Consider the following 18271-nt stretch of genomic DNA (forward strand, 5'->3'; position numbering starts at 1 on the left):
CCGGCGACGTATTTCTATAAAAGACCATGAACTCGAGCGCAGATTCCTTGAACTTGACCAATCACGGAGTCCAAAACCAGAGCAGCGTTCTTCTCTGTGGCTGAATAGCAGCACTGCAGCAGCTTATGAAATCATACAAGGAAGTAAAATGTATTTAAGCAAGAAAGGAAACGCGACCGCAATAAATAGATCCAGGGAGAAAGCATGGCAAAGTATTGCAAGCACACTCAGTGTGTGTGTGTGTGTGTGTGTGTGTGTGTGTGTGTGTGTTTGAGACGGACGGGCAACGGGACGAACGGGGACGGGGGGGGGGGGGGTGTACTGCGACGGGGGCCACAACGGGACAGGACGGGACGGGACGGGATGGGGGGGGGGGTTGACCGCGACAGGGGGCCGTGACGGGATGAGCGGGGGGGACGGGACGGGACGAGACACGCAATAAATAACCCCATATTTGCAAGACCACTTTGGTAGAGGTTTGGGTTGTGTTATGTAGTTACCTTGCCATCATGATGTAACTCCAAAGGTGGACAAGAAATAAAAAATAATTTCTCCATTGACTAGAAATTGATAATTTAAAATATGCTCCTCATTGACTTACAAAGAGGCTCCTTTAAACCCGTAACTAATAATTTATATATATATATATATATATATATATATATATATATATATATATATATATATATATATATATATAAATTATTAGCTACGGGTATATGTGTGTGTATGTATGTGTCAGACATTTTTTATAATATTTTAAAAAAAAAATAATATATTATCAAACATCTAACAACAAGATGAACTATAGTGTTAACTATAACAGAGTGACAATTACATATCACATGAGTCATTGTGAAACAATTATGATTATGATTCATGGTCACACACTATTTCAGTAATTAATTTGATTATATCTTATTGTATTTATTTCATTTTATTTGAATGCAGGGTCATTAAAATTAGTCCATATACAAACACATGTTTTGAATTAACTGTGGAAAAACTTGAAGAACAAGGCACTGGATTAAGTAAGCTTGGCTGTTAGCCTGCTCCTGACCAGGCTAACTTCACAGCTAAATTGCCATGGTAACTAAGCTAGGCTTGCTTCAATTCTCTTTTGAGGAATCGGATAAGGCTAAACTTAGCCAGGGTGAACTGGCTAAACTAATCTTCAAGATAATTCACCTTTTGAGGAACCGACTCAGCTCTAATCCTGGCTAAATTAAGCCAGGATAGGTGGAAAAGCCAGGCTTTAGCTCTAATTCACCTTTTGAGGAACAGGCCCCTGACCACTTAACGCTGACCCAGCTTACCCACCCAGCCCAGCCCATGACATAAGCCTATCTGTGCCTTTCGGCCACCGCATTAAGTGGTTAAGTGGGCGTGCCGCGTGTTTTAAATGTGTTTTCAAAATCAATTTGAGGACAGTGGCTGATTCAGAAAATTGTCTTGCTTTGGCTAATTGACTCACTAACTGTGTGAGACTTAATTGATTTGATTACATGGGACTAATTGATTTCACTGTATATAACTTAATTGAACTGTGGGGGACTTAATTGATTTGACTGTATATGGGACAACATTGATTTGACTGTTTAGAACTGAATTGATTGAACTATATAGCCCCATCTCTGTTCCTTTCCATTCTAGTAAGTAAATTGTATTTATATTCTACTGTATGTGTTCACCAAAGCTCTGGATGTCACATTTCTCCTCCGCTCACCCAGGTACCAGGGCCGTGAGGGCTGGGCCCCGGCATCCTACCTGAAGAAGGCCGACATCCTGGCCCAGAAACAGTCAGCGGGTGCGGCTACCCACGCCAGTACCAACGACCTGGACGGCTTCTCCAGACAGAACCAACAGAACAACGCAGCCAAGGACAACCGAGACAACAGCCCGAGAGAGAACAAACTCACACCTTTCTCCGATAACAACAAGCGACTCAGTACGTGTATGAAGTGGTAGTTCAACAACAGTCATATTTAAGCAATTTATCAGTGAATCATTACATCGTTTACAATCCAAGCACTGAATGCAGGCTATATAGGCCTACTGTACATCATGCATGATGCACTACGGCACTGGTTTTCAACCTGTTTCATGCCAAGGACCCCTAAATCATTTGGCCGCGGACCGCCATCTGAAAACGTTTTGTGCCAGGGACCCCCAGAAGCAAAGATTTGAGTTAAAAATGTTCGCTTTAAAAAAATATATATATTCAAAGATATGCACACATTTTCAAGATTTTTTAAAAATAGCAGATATACAAGCTCATAGCGCGGCACTCTGTGCCGCGCTATGAGCTTGTAGATCTGCTATTTTTTAATAGCCAAAGCTAAGTGGTTAAAATGATTGTGCCGCTATGTTAACTGATTTAGCTGGGGACCCCCTGGCCCTGGTACCTCCCGAAGGACCACTGGTGGTCCCTGCCCCGGACACTGCACTACACCATGCTAGACTGTGCTTCAGGAAAGAGTAGGGCTAGCTTCTTTGTTTTCAATGTGAAGGCTGTATTGTTGTAAATTCATGGACGGATTAAAGTGAAAATGGGCCCTGTGCACAAAATCTGTGACTGTGTGCAGATTGGCCCTCATTTATCAACGCGGTGCAGACCAAATAATGGGCGTACGGCGAGATCACCGCAACTTTCGGCATTTATCAATATATCCTGACGTTGGTTTCAGCCTACCGTACGCTGAGATCTCACGTCTGGTCGAGACCAGTTGTTGACGTTGGCTGCGCCCGTTTATTCCATTGTAGACCTGCGGAGCAGCATTGTCTGACTGTCTGACAGGCATCTGGACACATAATCCACTCCAAAATGTGTATATCTACACTAATAAATAATCGCTGTGAAAATATATCATTTTATAAACTAATTTAAACAGACTGCTTTAACAGTCATTCGGTTAAGCTTGCAGATCTGGCTGCATTGGCTATTTGAAAATAGAAGATCTACAAGCTGGTCTACAGGTCGCATCGCGATGCGTTGTGAGCTTGTAGATCTGCTATTTTCAAAATATACGAGCGCTTCTGCGAGAGAATTTTCGGGAGTCCCGACCATCTTTTCATGGACAGTGAGGTCTACAAACTTACAGTAGCTTGTCCTATGTTATGGAGTTATGTCATAGAGAGTTATGTAGGCTACATAACCTGGCTGGGTTAAGGATATAAACCCGCCGCTCCAATATAGAGAGAGAGAGAGGCGTGTGCGAGTGCGTGTGTGGCGAGGCGAGCGGGGGAAACTCTTTCTTATTTTTTGGGTCGTATTCTGGTTCTTCATGTCGTGAAGTAGGGGCGTTTTATTTAAGGGCGTGTTATTTAAATGACGCTCGTTTTCAGACTTAGACTGAGATTTATCAAAGCTCCGACCTGATGTACGCTAGGATTTCCTGTATAGGATCCTGATAAATGTGACTTCGACGTTGGTGTACGGCCGAATATATGGAAAAATATAAGCCGGTTTATACGCTCCGTTGATAAATGAGGGCCATTGTGTCTACTGTAAGTTAGCCAGGTGAGATCATTAGACTCACCTGCTGCCACGGAGAGGCGGTCGAAAAAAAAGAGAACGCACTTCCAAAGTGTCTACATTGTGTAAATCACAAGCACATGGCTTTCTTATTGTAAATATGAAGTTTTGCCAAATTCTTGCGTTTAATCCAGGTCCTTTGTAACTTGTTTTGCTTGTCCATCGGCTTTAATAGAAATCGGATTTCCTCCTACAACTGGGAGGCTTTCAAAATAAGAGTGTATTTTATTTTACAAAATTGGAAACGTGTAATGTCATTAGACAACACAGGTTTCATTTTTAAATCTGCCTAGTGGAAGTAGATGAAACGGACGAGGGGAAGAAATGTTGATTTTCAGGTGGCAGAACAAGGGCCCCCTTGTGCACAAGCTATAATCCGTCCCTGTGTAAATTCCTAACGATAAGTCAGGAATTCAATTTATTCAAAGATGAATTCAAGACGGCAATGATTCAAACCGTCTTGCTAATGTCATTCACCACAAGCCATGAACAGCTCCAAAGCACTTTATAAAGTGCAAGGTTGGAATAAGCACCATGAAACTTTGTGGTTGAGGAACTGCTGAGTGCTAAGAAAGCAGGGGACAGACTCTTCATCTTTTTAACCACTATCCTTTCCTTCTACAGAAGCAGGATTAAGACAAAGACTTCCACCACGCAGGGACCTCACCATCGTGAGTACTGATCGCACATTCATTAAATGTCCTCCATAAGACAACGTTGGTCCTGTCTGACCCTCTCTTATAGACCCCCTCCACCACAGGCTACAGCAGGGATGGGCAACTTTGATTATGGAGAGGGCCACTATATTTCCACACTCACTCCAGAGGGCCACATTGCATATACTGTCGGGCAGAAACCTCTTATCTCCGTAGTTTAACTTTTTTCGTAAATGAATGCCGTACTTCGCCATTCTATGTCACACAAAAGTAGCAAAAAATGCCGATCTACAAGCTCAAAACAGCGACGCGTTTTGAGCTTGTAGATCTGCTATTTTTTTATTGGAATCCTGAATTTTCTTGTGCTATTTTTGAATTAGAATCCTGAAAAGTAACATTTTTATTTAATTTCAAATGCATTTAGTTACTTATGTTAACGTTATGAACTTAAATAGAAATACATTGGTCATAAAAAGACAATAGAATTGTAATGCTAGTCATTAACTCTTTGACTGCCCCGGACGGGAATTCCCGTCCGATGGCTCTATGGCTATCATGGCCAATGACGGAATGACGAAAATATGAAAAAATAGTTTTTTTTGAATTTTTTGAATTTTTCTGAATTTTTTGGTCTTTTTTTTTTGGGTTTATCTCAAAGGAACTAGGAGATAACGCTATCCAAAAATTTGCTGCTCCATTCACTTCAATGTTAAAAAACAAACAGAGGAAAAATGCACCTTTTTCCTGGCACTGGTACGACACAGTCTGAAATAAGTCTGGCAGTGAAAGAGTTAAGCTACTAATATAGACTGAAGTAATTAAAGTGGGTGATGTTTGCATGTTTGGAATTGTAACAGCTGAAATCAATAATATATCAATATTCCGATATGAACCTGCGGTCTGCGTTAAGTGAAGGTGAGGGTCGCATGTGTGCCTCTTGTTAAAACATTCCCTCCCTCCCCTCTGTCCTTATTTTATCACCATCCTTTCCTTTCTCCATTTCTCGCTCTGTCCTTCATATTTCAATGTCTCCCTCCCCCACCCCATAGCCACGCGGTGTGAACCTGCCCAAGCCACCCGTCCCTCCCCAGGTTGAGGAAGAATTCTACACCATAGCAGACTTCCAGACCACAATCCCTGATGGTATCAGCTTCCAGGCTGGAGTTAAAGTAGAGGTGAGAATGTGTTTTCCTTACATTAATGAGCCTCCACACGAGTGTCAGGTATGGGTTTGTATATCTCAACATATCAAAGAAAATGTGTTCTTAAGGACTAAAGGCTAGGAATTGACTTTAGATCAGGGGTCTTCAACGTTTTTCAGACCAAGGTCCCTTTAGCTGAGAGAGAGATGCAGCTGGGACCCGCGGCTACAATTGTGTTGCAGATTAAACTTTAGTAGATTTCATAGATAGCTTCAATGACTATCAGTGTTGTGTGAATTAATGTTTTTGTTATGTTGTTATTTTCATATTCATATTCATATTTTTTGTACTTGGTCTGCTCTTTTTTCCATCTACACCAGGGGTTCTCAAACTTTTTTATACCACCAAAAAAAAAGCCAAAACAAACCCCTCATAATATTCCCACCTTCCCGCGACCCCACTTTGGGTCGCGACCCATAGTTTGAGAACCGCTGCTCTACACCAAACCACTTCGCTGAAAATAGCAGATCTGCTATTTTCAGCTAATTTTACCCTCAATAGATTGCTAGGGTTGAAGTGGTTAATGTAAAAAAATTAAGAAAAACGTTCCTATGACACAAAGATTTGGTAACCACCCTGTAGTAACTCTGAGGACCTCCTAGGGACCTCCTGTTTAAGACCCCTGCTTTAGATAATTGAAAAATGCTTATATTTATGTTATCTCGATCTTTATGGCTAATAAATAACTAATATAAAACTCGTGAATTCATGGTTGCCAGGTGATCGAGAAGAATTCGAGCGGCTGGTGGTACATCCAGATAGAGGACAAGGAGGGCTGGGCCCCTGTCACTTTTATCGACAAATACAAGAAGACCAGCAGCGCCCTGCGACCCAACTTCCTGGCCCCTCTGCCCAATGAGATGGAGAAGCTCAGGCTGGAGGACGGCAATACTTCATCCAGCTTCTCGGCAACCGACGACAACTGGTCTAAGCCTTTGCCAGATGAGCCTACCGTCACTTCAGAGTCATCTGCCCGGCCCAAGCTAAGAGACTGGAAGTCCAGCGCTATTAAGGTTCCTCCTACTTTCTCCGGGCCCTTACCTCCGGCTCCGTCGGCCTTCTCAGGGCCCTTACCTCCGGCTCCGTCGGCCCCTCCGGTGGAGGAGAAACCGGCTCTGCCTCCTCGTAGGGAATCCATCAATAAGAGTATTGACATAGAAGTGGCAGAGAAACCGAGATCTGATCCCTCCAAACCGTTGCCTCCCAAGCCACCGGCGCCGGCGGTCATTGTGCCAATGCTGCCCCCGAAGGTGGCCCCTTTCAAACCAGAGAAACCACCTGAACCCAAGAAGGATGACAAGAACAAGGCTCTGCACCTGAAGAATGAGATGGGTCTTGAGTGTGGCCACAAAGTCTCGGCCAAAGAGGTGAAAAAGTTCAACCTGAAGCCCGTGCCCAAGCAGCCGCCGAAGCCCAAACCTGACCAGCCCGAGGATAAACCAGAGGCAGCCGCACCTGCAGTGTTCATGAAGCCCAAACCCATGATCCGGCCAAAACCCGTCCCAGCTGCCAAACCAGACCCCCCCGCAGAGAACAAACTAGATATCACCAACCTGAGGAGCAAGCTGAGGCCTTCGAAGCCGGCGGAAGCTGCGGAAGCCAATCACCACAACGACACCTCCCCGGCGGCGAATAATTCCCGGCCCAGATCACCTCCCAGCTCTCCCCCCATCCACATCCCTTTCCTCAACAATGGCAAGTCAGCAGATGAGCCAAAGCTCCCCCCAAAACAGCTCAACGGTCACGAGAACTCGGCCCCAAAACCAGCGGTGCCTCCCCACAAGGAGCCCCCCCAAAGACCCCCAGCTATGATTCCAAAGAGACCTCCCCCTCCCAAGAAGACGGACCCGTCCAGCCCGACCGAGACCAAACCCCCACCGGTTCTAAAAGAGGACACGCCCAAGCCCACACCGCCCCCGCTCAGCAGACCCCCTCCCCCGAAACCCAAAGCCTTCGCACAGCCGCCACCTAAGGACAAGGAGAAAGAGGAACCCAAGGTCAATAAGGTTCCCATCCCTCCCAAGCCCCAGCCAAAGAGCGACAAGCCGGGGCCTCCTAGGGACAAGCTTCCACCTTTAATCAAGGAGTCCAGTAAGGATGAGCTGTACCTGGCGGTGGCAGACTTCGAAGGCGATGAACAAACGTCCAGCTTCAAGATTGGCACCGTGTTCGAGGTGATGGAGAAAAACAGCAGTGGCTGGTGGTTCTGTAAAAATGTAGGAGGACGAGACATGGAGGGCTGGATCCCCTCCAATTACCTGAGTAAGAAACCCTAGGTACTGAATGTCTTCCCAACGGTGTAGCCCTTAAAAAAAGAAAAATAGAAAAAGGATTATAAAAATAAATATCGCTATTTTGTATTTAAATTTTTTTAGGTACCCTTTTTTAATTGAGGCATTTTTGTTACATTCCATTTTTATAGTATTATAGAGAGTATGAACCAGCAATATCACTGTTTTGTTTGTTTTTGTAATGTTTACATTTACATTTTATTCAGATGTTTTCATAAACTTTTCGTGCCATATGTTACTCAAAACCCCCGTCATTTAGGCCCCCGTCATGTTCCGACTGGCAGCCCAAATCAGATTTTTGGCCCATCCAGTCTGAACAGCCAAAAAAAAAAATAAACACATGGAAACAACTTTTTGCAAATCAGATTATAACCACATTTGTAGGTGGTTTAAAATGCAATTTCTAAAGATGTGCCTCAGACTGGACACTCAATAGCCAACCTACACACTATAGTGCTTCGCTTTGCATTGTGAGCTTTTAGATTGGTTATTTTCAGCAAGTGACACCGTCGTATGACAGAGTATAACGTTGTTGTCGGGCAGTATCTCGTTTTGTGTTTTTTCGTAAATTAATACCCTACTTGATCACACTACAGTGTCACAAAAGCATCAAAAGTAGCAGATCCGCAAGCTCGAAACGCGGCGCGAAGCAACGCGTTTTGAGCTTGTGGATCTGCTGCTTTTACTGCTTTTGAATTTGAATCCTGGACAGAGACGATAAGCATCACTCACACATACGTCGTTATGCCGTTACCACAGCAACCAATGCAGATATGTCAACGATGTCTGAATACACAAATCGGATCTGATCACTTGCACATGTCAGTGAGGACAGTCAGTACTAAAGATCACATTCGAGAAACGAATCAGATTTGGCTGCCGTCTGAACAAAGCCTTTGACATTCATTTAGTAAAAGCCTCGAGCAGCAGAGCGTCTTATCTACGCCCATCGCCTTCTATGATAATGTGCCTCAATGTAATAATATGCAAACTGCTTCAGTGCTTAGATATGCAATTGTGATTGTCCGTTTTGGATCCTAAATAGTGCTCAAATTAAAAAAGAATATTCGCGTTCATGTCAATATAATACACACAAAAAAAAAGAAAAGCCAGGGAATCCATTAGATTCAGTCTCTTTGGACACATCAACAAACCGAAAGAACTTCTTCAAAGTTTTGAGAACGTTTTCACTAACAGAATCGCAACTGTAGTGCTGATATAATGAGCAACATTTTTACTGGTATTTTCATGTCGTCACAATGTTCTTGTTTTTTTTTACTATTCTTAAAATGTATAATGTTGCAGTGATTTTTAGCAGATATGCACCATTCCTGTCATTACTGTTGAGGTTGGTGTTTATGAGTTTAACGTGTGCATGTGCTTGAAGTGTGGGAGAATTTCATGGAGCAGTTCGTTCGTTTTGTAGACTCAATACAAGAGGCATTCACTAATACAGTGGTTCTCAAAGTGGGGTCCGGGGATCCCCAGGGGTCCTTGACGGAGTTCCGGGGGGTCCCCAGCAAAATGAGTTGATATAGCTTCAAAATCTGTTTAACCACTTTAGCCCCTATATACACCAGCTATTAGAAAATAGCCAATCTACAAGCTCACACAGCGCTGCGATGCGTTGTGAGCTTGTAGGTGAATCTTGAAAAAATATGAAAATTGTGGGAAATTTTCAAAACATTCTAGCAACACAAATCTTGTATGGGGGTCCCTGGCACAAAATGGGGGTCTGCAGCCAAATACATATTAATTTAGGGGTACTTGACATGACAAAGTTTGAGAACCACTGCACTAATACCAAGTGAGGATTAAGAAAAACACTAACACAAAAAAGGAGGGATTGTAAAGAAACATTTGCTGTCAACATATTTGACCTTCACAAAGCTCTCACACTGCTAATCGAATCACAATTACCTTGATTTGCACATTTGCATGCCTACTCTAGCAGACATCTAACCTTGGTGTAAGACATGGGAGATCCATGGTGATTTGTGCAATGATTTACAGTATTGTAAGTGTACAGTCTGCTTTTTACAAACCGAATTTTGGTGCTCTGATGACAGCGAAATATGACCAATGTATAAAAAAAATAATATTTTACATTAAGGCTTGACTGGTCTCAAGCGTGGTCATTATAGCAAAAATAGTTGTAATTGTACAGTAATGTGTGGTTCCAATCATAATTGTTGTGTCGGCCCATCCACTATGTCTTATTGTGTTGTGATGATGGTATTATGGGGGAAAAAAGAAGGTACAGGAAGAAAGTTTTAATGGAAAATGCTTACTGGAGAAAACACGTTTTGTCTCCCAAGAGACTTGTTCATAAACGCACTTTGTGCGTTGTTCAGAAATGCAGTGGTGGACAGTAAGTACAACCTCTTATCTCCATATTCTAACTTTTTGTGTTTCGTAAATAATACTACAGCGTCACACAAAAGTAGCAGATCCATCAGCTAGAAACGCGGCACTACTTTTGAATTTGAATCTTGATCAGCAACCGTTTTGGACATACGAGGTTTCCACCCGACAGAGACGATTTACTTAATACAGTACTTGAGCAAAATGTAAGTGTCTGTACTTTGCTTGAGTATTGGAATTTTTCAATATCACTCCAGTCAAAGACAAATATTGTACTTTTGACTCCACTACATTTCTAGGACGGGAAAAAGTACTTTATTAATTGACCACTTAAGCCCTGTTTCAAATGTATTGCAAATAGCTGATCTGTGAGCTCACAACGCATCACGATCCGACACGTTGTGAGCCTGTAAATTGGCTATTGTCACTATTAGCAGTATTTTTTTAAAGTTGGAAATTGAAATCTGTCAATTTTGAGGGGGAAATATGTAAATTTCAATACATAATATATAATGATATGATAATAAAAAGAAACGTTACTTTGTAATGTGTACTTTTTAAGTATTTTTAAAAGCATGTTCTTTTTAATACATACGTATTTGTAAAAGCAAGCACACCAGTACTTAAACGCAAGTACAAATTTGACAGAGCAACTTTCGCTTGTAATTGAATAATATTGGATCAGGAGTGCAGTATACTTTGACTTAAGTACTGTGGTTGAGTACTTTGTCCACCACTGCAGAAATGCATTAAGCATTTGGAAGAATGTATTGGACACCCATTTTATATCGTTGCTATCAGGCAGAAACCTCTTATCTCCATATTCTAACTTTTTGCGTTTTTTCGAGCTTGTAGATCAGCTACTTTTGCTATTTTTTAATTTGAATCCTGAAAAGTAACAGTTTTGGACATACGAGGTTTCCACCCGACAGAGACGATACTTTGTTTTTCACCCTCCACATTGGTTTATGCATTTTAGACAATTTTATTTTCAAATTTAATATTTATAGAATTTTTAAAAATAACGATGTCTTCAGTGGGTTATTGACAAGGCTGGGTGTTACTGCTCAAAGATTAATTTTCTGCCCCCCAGTTGCTATAATTTTGTATCAACCTCCACAAACTACAAAAAAAACTATTTTAATTTGCCCCTTGATGCCCCTTTTTTGCTGACTTTTGTGCGTCTACAAATGTATGTTGATCGACTTATTTGCATAATGCTTAATAAGGCAAAATTGGGGCAGGCAAGGTATGTGGACACTACAATGCATGAAACAAATGGGACGGTTATTGGAAGAATTTCCTCAGTACTATGTGTTATTTGTAATATTTCTTTTGCTCATGTACTTTCCTCTGATTCTGATTCTTCCTTTACTTTCATATAAAGTGAATAAACATTTCAATTTTTTCAAGTTTATGATGATTTTCTTTTATCCAAACAACATCAACACCGTGAGGACCCTATCTAACCTACGCAAATTTTTTTGTCATTATTTACTATTTTGAGAAACATTTGAAAATAGTGATAGATCGTCTATTTGAACTAATCTACAATGTTTTTCAAAATAATAAAAAATGGCATAAGCCATAAGGGGTAAGGCAGCGTGCAATATAGGGCTATGAATGTAGTATTCACTGCATACTCCACAGTATCATGATGCTGACATGATGGCAATGGTCAGCATCACATAGTATTCATACTAGAGATCATAGTATGCATACTACATAATGTTCTATATTTTTCTTACTGAGCACTGTAATGATATGTGAGGATTTATAACGACCACTAGATGGCACCATTTACTAGTCTACACAAGCCACACCCAAACAAACAAACAAACAAACAAACGCAATCTAGTAAGGACTGAGAGATAATGTTGTATGCTGTTGCTGAGCTGCTACTACCAGTCTTAAATAAATTATATTCATAGAACTAAAGTTTCTTCATTGCTAGAAAGAAACATTACAAGCACCACATGATGACAGAAATGTTGAATATTCAAGGCCTGCATCAATAAACTACCTTGTTCATATATATATAGGCCTATATTTCATAGGTCATCTTTCTCTCACAATATCATGTAAAAAACATGTCTTCATTCGAGCCGGAATTGAACCAGCAACATAAGGATGTAATTATTTTAACAGCCCTCCGCTTTACCAGCTGAGCTAAAGCTGGGGAACATAAGGTTATTGGGTGGGGGCAGAGAAGGAAAAAAGAGGTAGAAGAAAAAGAGAAGAAAGAAGGGGAAAAGGAGAGAAATCTTGAGAAAAAGGAAGGGAATGGATGCAATTCTAACTCAGCTTCATGTAAAATCCTGCTGCAAACGATTATGTATCCGAATATTTTCAAAAAGCACTGAAATGTTAAAAGTAGCATTGCTAAGAAGGGGAAGTATGGATCCCAAGGTCGCCAGTCCGATCCCCGCTTTGACAAGAAGTACCTGACACTAACAAGTGCTCAAACTGTGTTTTAGATCATTTTACACAATGACAAATGTGAGTGAAATGTAAATAAGTGTAGAGGGCCGTCCCTCCACACCAACAATAGGGACATAACTCAACTGTAAATTGTTCTATGGCTATAGTCTATACCACAACTACTGCTCTCTCTTTACTGATGGGCATTAACTGCATGTAGAGGCGCTGGATCAGAATAGCGAAAGTGCTTTTCATTTTCATATCAAAACACTTGGTCAAAAGAAAGATTCCACTTAACATTTCCCTTGTGGAATCTTCAGCCGTAAGGGGAATTAGCTCAGATGGTAGAGCGCCCGCTTTGCATGCGAGGTGGTGGGACCGATGCCCGCATTCTCCAGACAAGAATACGCTCGAAGCATGTCTGCTTTTACTTTTCAGTTCAATCAGTCAAAGACTGGCTGACATTCGCAAAGGCGTCAGCGCTGTGCAGTTTACATCAAAGACACAGAAAGTTTAGGCCAATTGTATAGTTAAGCAGCAATAACATGCTCCTCTGCAACATCATTTGGCAACGCCACATAGCGCCTCAAGCGCATACATATTCTTACAAGCATGAACAGAGCGCCTGAACAGGGACTTGAACCCTGGACCCTCAGATTAAAAGTCTGATGCTCTACCGTCTGAGCTATCCAGGCCCTGCTTGACCATCACAGCAATGAAGTAAAGAAAGCAAATTTGACAGCCGATGACATCATGGCCTTTTTTCTTGAAGCCTTGTATCGTACAGTACAGAAAACGTACTTCTTAGAATCGTTACCTCTGATTATACAGTTTGAGTCAAGCACCTATGGCAAAAATACACTCGTGTATTTTTGGCAAATTCTAGGGCCAATCCTCGACATCGAATTCGCTTGTGGAACCGTTCTGCTAAAGGGGAATTAGCTCAGATGGTAGAGTGCTCGCTTAGCATGCGAGAGGTGACGGGATCGATACCCGTATTCTCCAATTAGTTGTTTACCCGGATAATAACTGGTCTCTCTTTACTGATGGGCATTAGCCAAAGTGCTTTTCATTTTCATATCAAAACACTTGGTCAAAGGGAAGATTCCACTTAACATTTCCCTTGTGGAAATTTCAGCCGTAAGGGGAATTAGCTCAGATGGTAGAGCGCTCGCTTTGCATGCGAGAGGTGGCGGGACCGATGCCCGCATTCTCCAGACAAGAATACGCTCGAAGCATGTCTGCGTTTACTTTTCAGTTCAATCAGTCAAAGACTGGATGACATTCGCAAAGGCGTCAGCGATGTGCAGCTTACATCAAAGACACAGCAAGTTTAGGCCAATTGTATAGTTAAGCAGGCGCTAACATGCTCCTCTGCAAACTGACTGCAACATCATTTGGCAATGCCACGTAGCGCCTCAAGCGCATATATATTCTTACAAGCATGAACAGAGCACCTGAACAGGGACTTGAACCCTGGGGCCTGTTCCTCAAAAGGTGAATTAGAGCTAAAGCCTGGCTTTTCCACCTATCCTGGCTTAATTTAGCCAGGATTAGAGCTGAGTCGGTTCCTCAAAAGGTGAATTATCTTGAAGATTAGTTTAGCCAGTTCACCCTGGCTAAGTTTAGCCTTATCCGATTCCTCAAAAGAGAATTGAAGCAAGCCTAGCTTAGTTACCATGGCAATTTAGCTGTGAAGTTAGCCTGGTCAGGAGCAGGCTAACAGCCAAGCTTACTTAATCTAGTGCCTTGTTCTTCAAGTTTTTCCACAGTTAATTCAAAACATGTGTTTGTATATGGACTCATTTTAATGACCCAGCATTCAAATAAAATGAAATAAATACAATAAGATATAATCAAATTAATTACTGAAATAGTGTGTGACCATGAATCATAATCATAATTGTTTCACAATGACTCATGTGATATGTAATTGTCACTCTGTTATAGTTAACACTACAGTTCATCTTGTTGTTAGATGTTTGATAATATATTACTTCTTTTTTTTTAAATATTATAAAAAATGTCTGACACATACATACACACACATATACCCGTAACTAATCATTTATATATATATATATATATATATATATATATATATATATATATATATATATATATATAAATTATTAGTTATGGGTTTAAAGGAGCCTCTTTGTAAGTCAATGAGGAGCATATTTTAAATTATCAATTTCTAGTCAATGGAGAAATTAATTTTTATTTCTTGTCCACCTTTGGAGTTACATCATGATGGCAAGGTAACTACACAACCCAAACCTCTACCAAAGTGGTCTTGCAAATGTGTGGTTATTTATTGCGTGTCTCGTCCCGTCCAGTCCCCCCCGCTCATCCCGTCACGGCCCCCTGACGCGGTCAACCCCCACCCGTCCCCCGTCCCGTCCCGTCCCGTCCCGTTCCCGTTCCCGTTCGTCCCGTTGCCCGTCCGTCTCAAACACACACACACACACACACACACACACACACACACACACACACACACACACACGCACACACTGTGTGTGCTTGCAATACTTTGCCATGCTTTCTCCCTGGATCTATTTATTGCGGTCGCGTTTCCTTTCTTGCTTAAATACATTTTACTTCCTTGTATGATTTCATGAGCTGCTGCAGTGCTGCTATTCAGCCACAGAGAAGAACGCTGCTCTGGTTTTGGACTCCGTGATTGGTCAAGTTCAAGGAATCTGCGCTCGAGTTCATGGTCTTTTATAGAAATACGTCGCCGGCGAGTCGCCGCCCATTCAACATGGCTTCATTATCCTGGCTGGACACAGCCTGTCTTGACATAGCCTAGCTCGACAAAGTTGCTCCTTTTCAGCCTGGCTTGGCGTCTGAGGAACGGAATAAACGAGGCTTTTCGGACCCGACTTTGTCAAGCCTGGATTTGGCTTAAGGCCAGGCTTTTTTAATTCACCTTTTGAGGAACAGGCCCCTGGACCCTCAGATTAAAAGTCTGATGCTCTACCGTCTGAGCTATCCAGGCCCGGGTTGACCATCACAGCAATGAAGTAAAGAAAGCAAATTTTACTCAGTCTTGACTCAGTTGAATCAGTCAAAGACTGGATGACATTCGCAAAGGCGTCAGCGCTGTGCAGCTTACATCAAAGACACAGCAAGTTTAGGCCAATTATATAGTTAACTTGCTCCTCTGCAAACTGACTGCAACATCATTTGGCAATGCCACGTAGCGCCTCAAGCACATACATATTCTTACAAGCATGAACAGAGAGCCTGAACAGGGACTTGAACCCTGGACCCTCAGATTAAAAGTCTGATGCTCTACCGTCTGAGCTATCCATGCCCTGCTTGACCATCACAGCAATGAAGTAAAGAAAGCAAATTTTACTCAGTCTTGAGCATTGACTCAGTCAAAGACTGGATGAAATTCGCAAAGGCGTCAGCGCTGTGCAGCTTACATCAAAGACACAGCAAGTTTAGGCCAATTGTATAGTTAACTTGCTCCTCTGCAAACTGACTGCAACATCATTTGGCAATGCCACGTAGCGCCTCAAGCGCATACATATTCTTACAAGCATGAACAGAGCGCCTGAACAGGGACTTGAACCCTGGACCCTCAGATTAAAAGTCTGATGCTCTACCGTCTGAGCTATCCAGGCCCTGCTTGACCATCACAGCAATGAAGTAAAGAAAGCAAATTTGACAGCCGATGACATCATGGCCTTTTTTTTTTAACCCTTGTATCGTACAGTAAAGAAAACGTACTTCTTAGAATCGTTCCCTCTGATTATATAGTTTGAGTCAATTCTAGGGCCAATCCTCGACATCGAATTCGCTTGTGGACGTTTTGCTAAAGAGGAATTAGCTCAGATGGTAGAGTGCTCGCTTAGCATGCGAGAGGTGACGGGATCGATACCCGTATTCTCCAATTAGTTGTTTAGCCGGATAATAACTGGTCTCTCTTTACTGATGGGCATTAGCCAAAGTACTTTTCATTTTTATATCAAAACACTTGGTCAAAGGGAAGATTCCACTTAAAATTTCCCTTGTGGAATTTTCAGCCGTAAGGGGAATTAGCTCAGATGGTAGAGCGCTCGCTTTGCATGCGAGAGGTGGCGGGACCGATGCCCGCATTCTCCAGACAAGAATACGCTCGAAGCATGTCTGTGTTTACTTTTCAGTTCAATCAGTCAAAGACTGGATGACATTCGCAAAGGCGTCAGCGATGTGCAGCTTACATCAAAGAGACAGAAAGTTTAGGCCAATTGTATAGTTAATTAGGCACTAACACGCTCCTCTGCAAACTGACTGCAACATCATTTGGCAATGCCACGTAGCACCTCAAGCGCATATATATTCTTACAAGCATGAACAGAGCGCCTGAACAGGGACTTGAACCCTGGACCCTCAGATTAAAAGTCTGATGCTCTACCGTCTGAGCTATCCAGGCCCTGCTTGACCATCACAGCAATGAAATAAAGAAAGCAAATTTTACTCAGTCTTGAGCATTGACTCAGTCAAAGACTGGATGACATTCGCAAAGGCGTCAGCGCTGTGCAGCTTACATCAAAGACACAGCAAGTTTAGGTCAATTGTATAGTTAACTTGCTCCTCTGCAAACTGACTGCAACATCATTTGGCAATGCCACGTAGCGCATACATATTCTTACAAGCATGAACAGAGCGCCTTAACAGGGACCTGAACCCTGGACCCTCAGATTAAAAGTCTGATGCTCTACCGTCTGAGCTATCCAGGCCCTGCTTGACCATCACAGCAATGAAGTAAAGAAAGCAAATTTGACAGCCGATGACATCATGGCCTTTTTTCTTGAAGCCTTATATCGTACAATACAGAAAACGTACTTCTTAGAATCGTTCCCTCTGATTATATAGTTTGAGTCAAGCACCTATGGCAAAAATAGACTTGTGTATTTTTGGCAAATTCTAGGGCCAATCCTCGACATCGAATTCGCTTGTGGACCGTTTTGCTAAAGGGGAATTAGCTCAGATGGTAGAGTGCTCGCTTAGCATGCGAGAGGTGACGGGATCGATACCCGTATTCTCCAATTAGTTGTTTACCCGGATAATAACTGGTCTCTCTTTACTGATGGGCATTAGCCAAAGTAGTTTTCATTTTCATATCAAAACACTTGGTCAAAGGGAAGATTCCACTTAACATTTCCCTTGTGGAATTTTCAGCCGTAAAGGGAATTAGCTCAGATGGTAGAGCGCTCGCTTTGCATGCGAGAGGTGGCGGAACCGATGCCCGCATTCTCCAGACAAGAATACGCTCGAAGCATGTCTAAGTTTACTTTTCAGTTCAATCAGTCAAAGACTGGATGACATTCGCAAAGGCGTCAGCGATGTGCAGCTTACATCAAAGACACAGATAGTTTAGGCCAATTGTATAGTTAATTAGGCGCTAACATGCTCCTCTGCAAACTGACTGCAACATCATTTGGCAATGCCACGTAGCACCTCAAGCGCATATATATTCTTACAAGCATGAACAGAGGGCCTGAACAGGGACTTGAACCCTGGACCCTCAGATTAAAAGTCTGATGCTCTACAGTCTGAGCTATCCAGGCCCTGCTTGACCATCACAGCAATGAAGTAAAGAAGGCACATTTTACTCAGTCTTGAGCATTGACTCAGGTGAATCAGTCAAAGACTGGATGACATTCGCAAAGGCGTCAGCGCTGTGCAGCTTACATCAAAGACACAGCAAGTTTAGGCCAATTGTATAGTTAACTTGCTCCTCTGCAAACTGACTGCAACATCATTTGGCAATGCCACGTAGGGCATACATATTCTTACAAGCAT

The 18271-nt window shown here is 42.3% G+C and overlaps 1 protein-coding gene across 3 annotated transcripts in view; it reads left to right on the forward strand.

Annotated features, from left to right (window-relative positions):
• The window catches only part of sh3pxd2b (SH3 and PX domains 2B), a 233610-nt gene that overhangs the window by 68555 nt on the left and 146784 nt on the right, over positions 1–18271 (forward strand). For 2 of the 3 annotated variants that reach the window (XM_080436258.1, XM_080436259.1), the window contains 4 exons: positions 1731–1948; positions 4160–4206; positions 5241–5366; positions 6113–11463. In XM_080436258.1, the coding sequence (XP_080292384.1) occupies positions 1731–1948; positions 4160–4206; positions 5241–5366; positions 6113–7669 (1948 nt within the window). In that variant the 3' untranslated portion in view covers positions 7670–11463. Of the gene's footprint in view, positions 1–1730; positions 1949–4159; positions 4207–5240; positions 5367–6112; positions 11464–18271 lie in introns of those variants that run through there. The other variant, XR_013933647.1, reaches the window with a different exon arrangement.

This window comes from Gymnoscopelus braueri (genome assembly GCF_963280865.1).
Source record: "Gymnoscopelus braueri genome assembly, chromosome: 8".
Lineage (NCBI taxonomy): Eukaryota > Metazoa > Chordata > Actinopteri > Myctophiformes > Myctophidae > Gymnoscopelus > Gymnoscopelus braueri.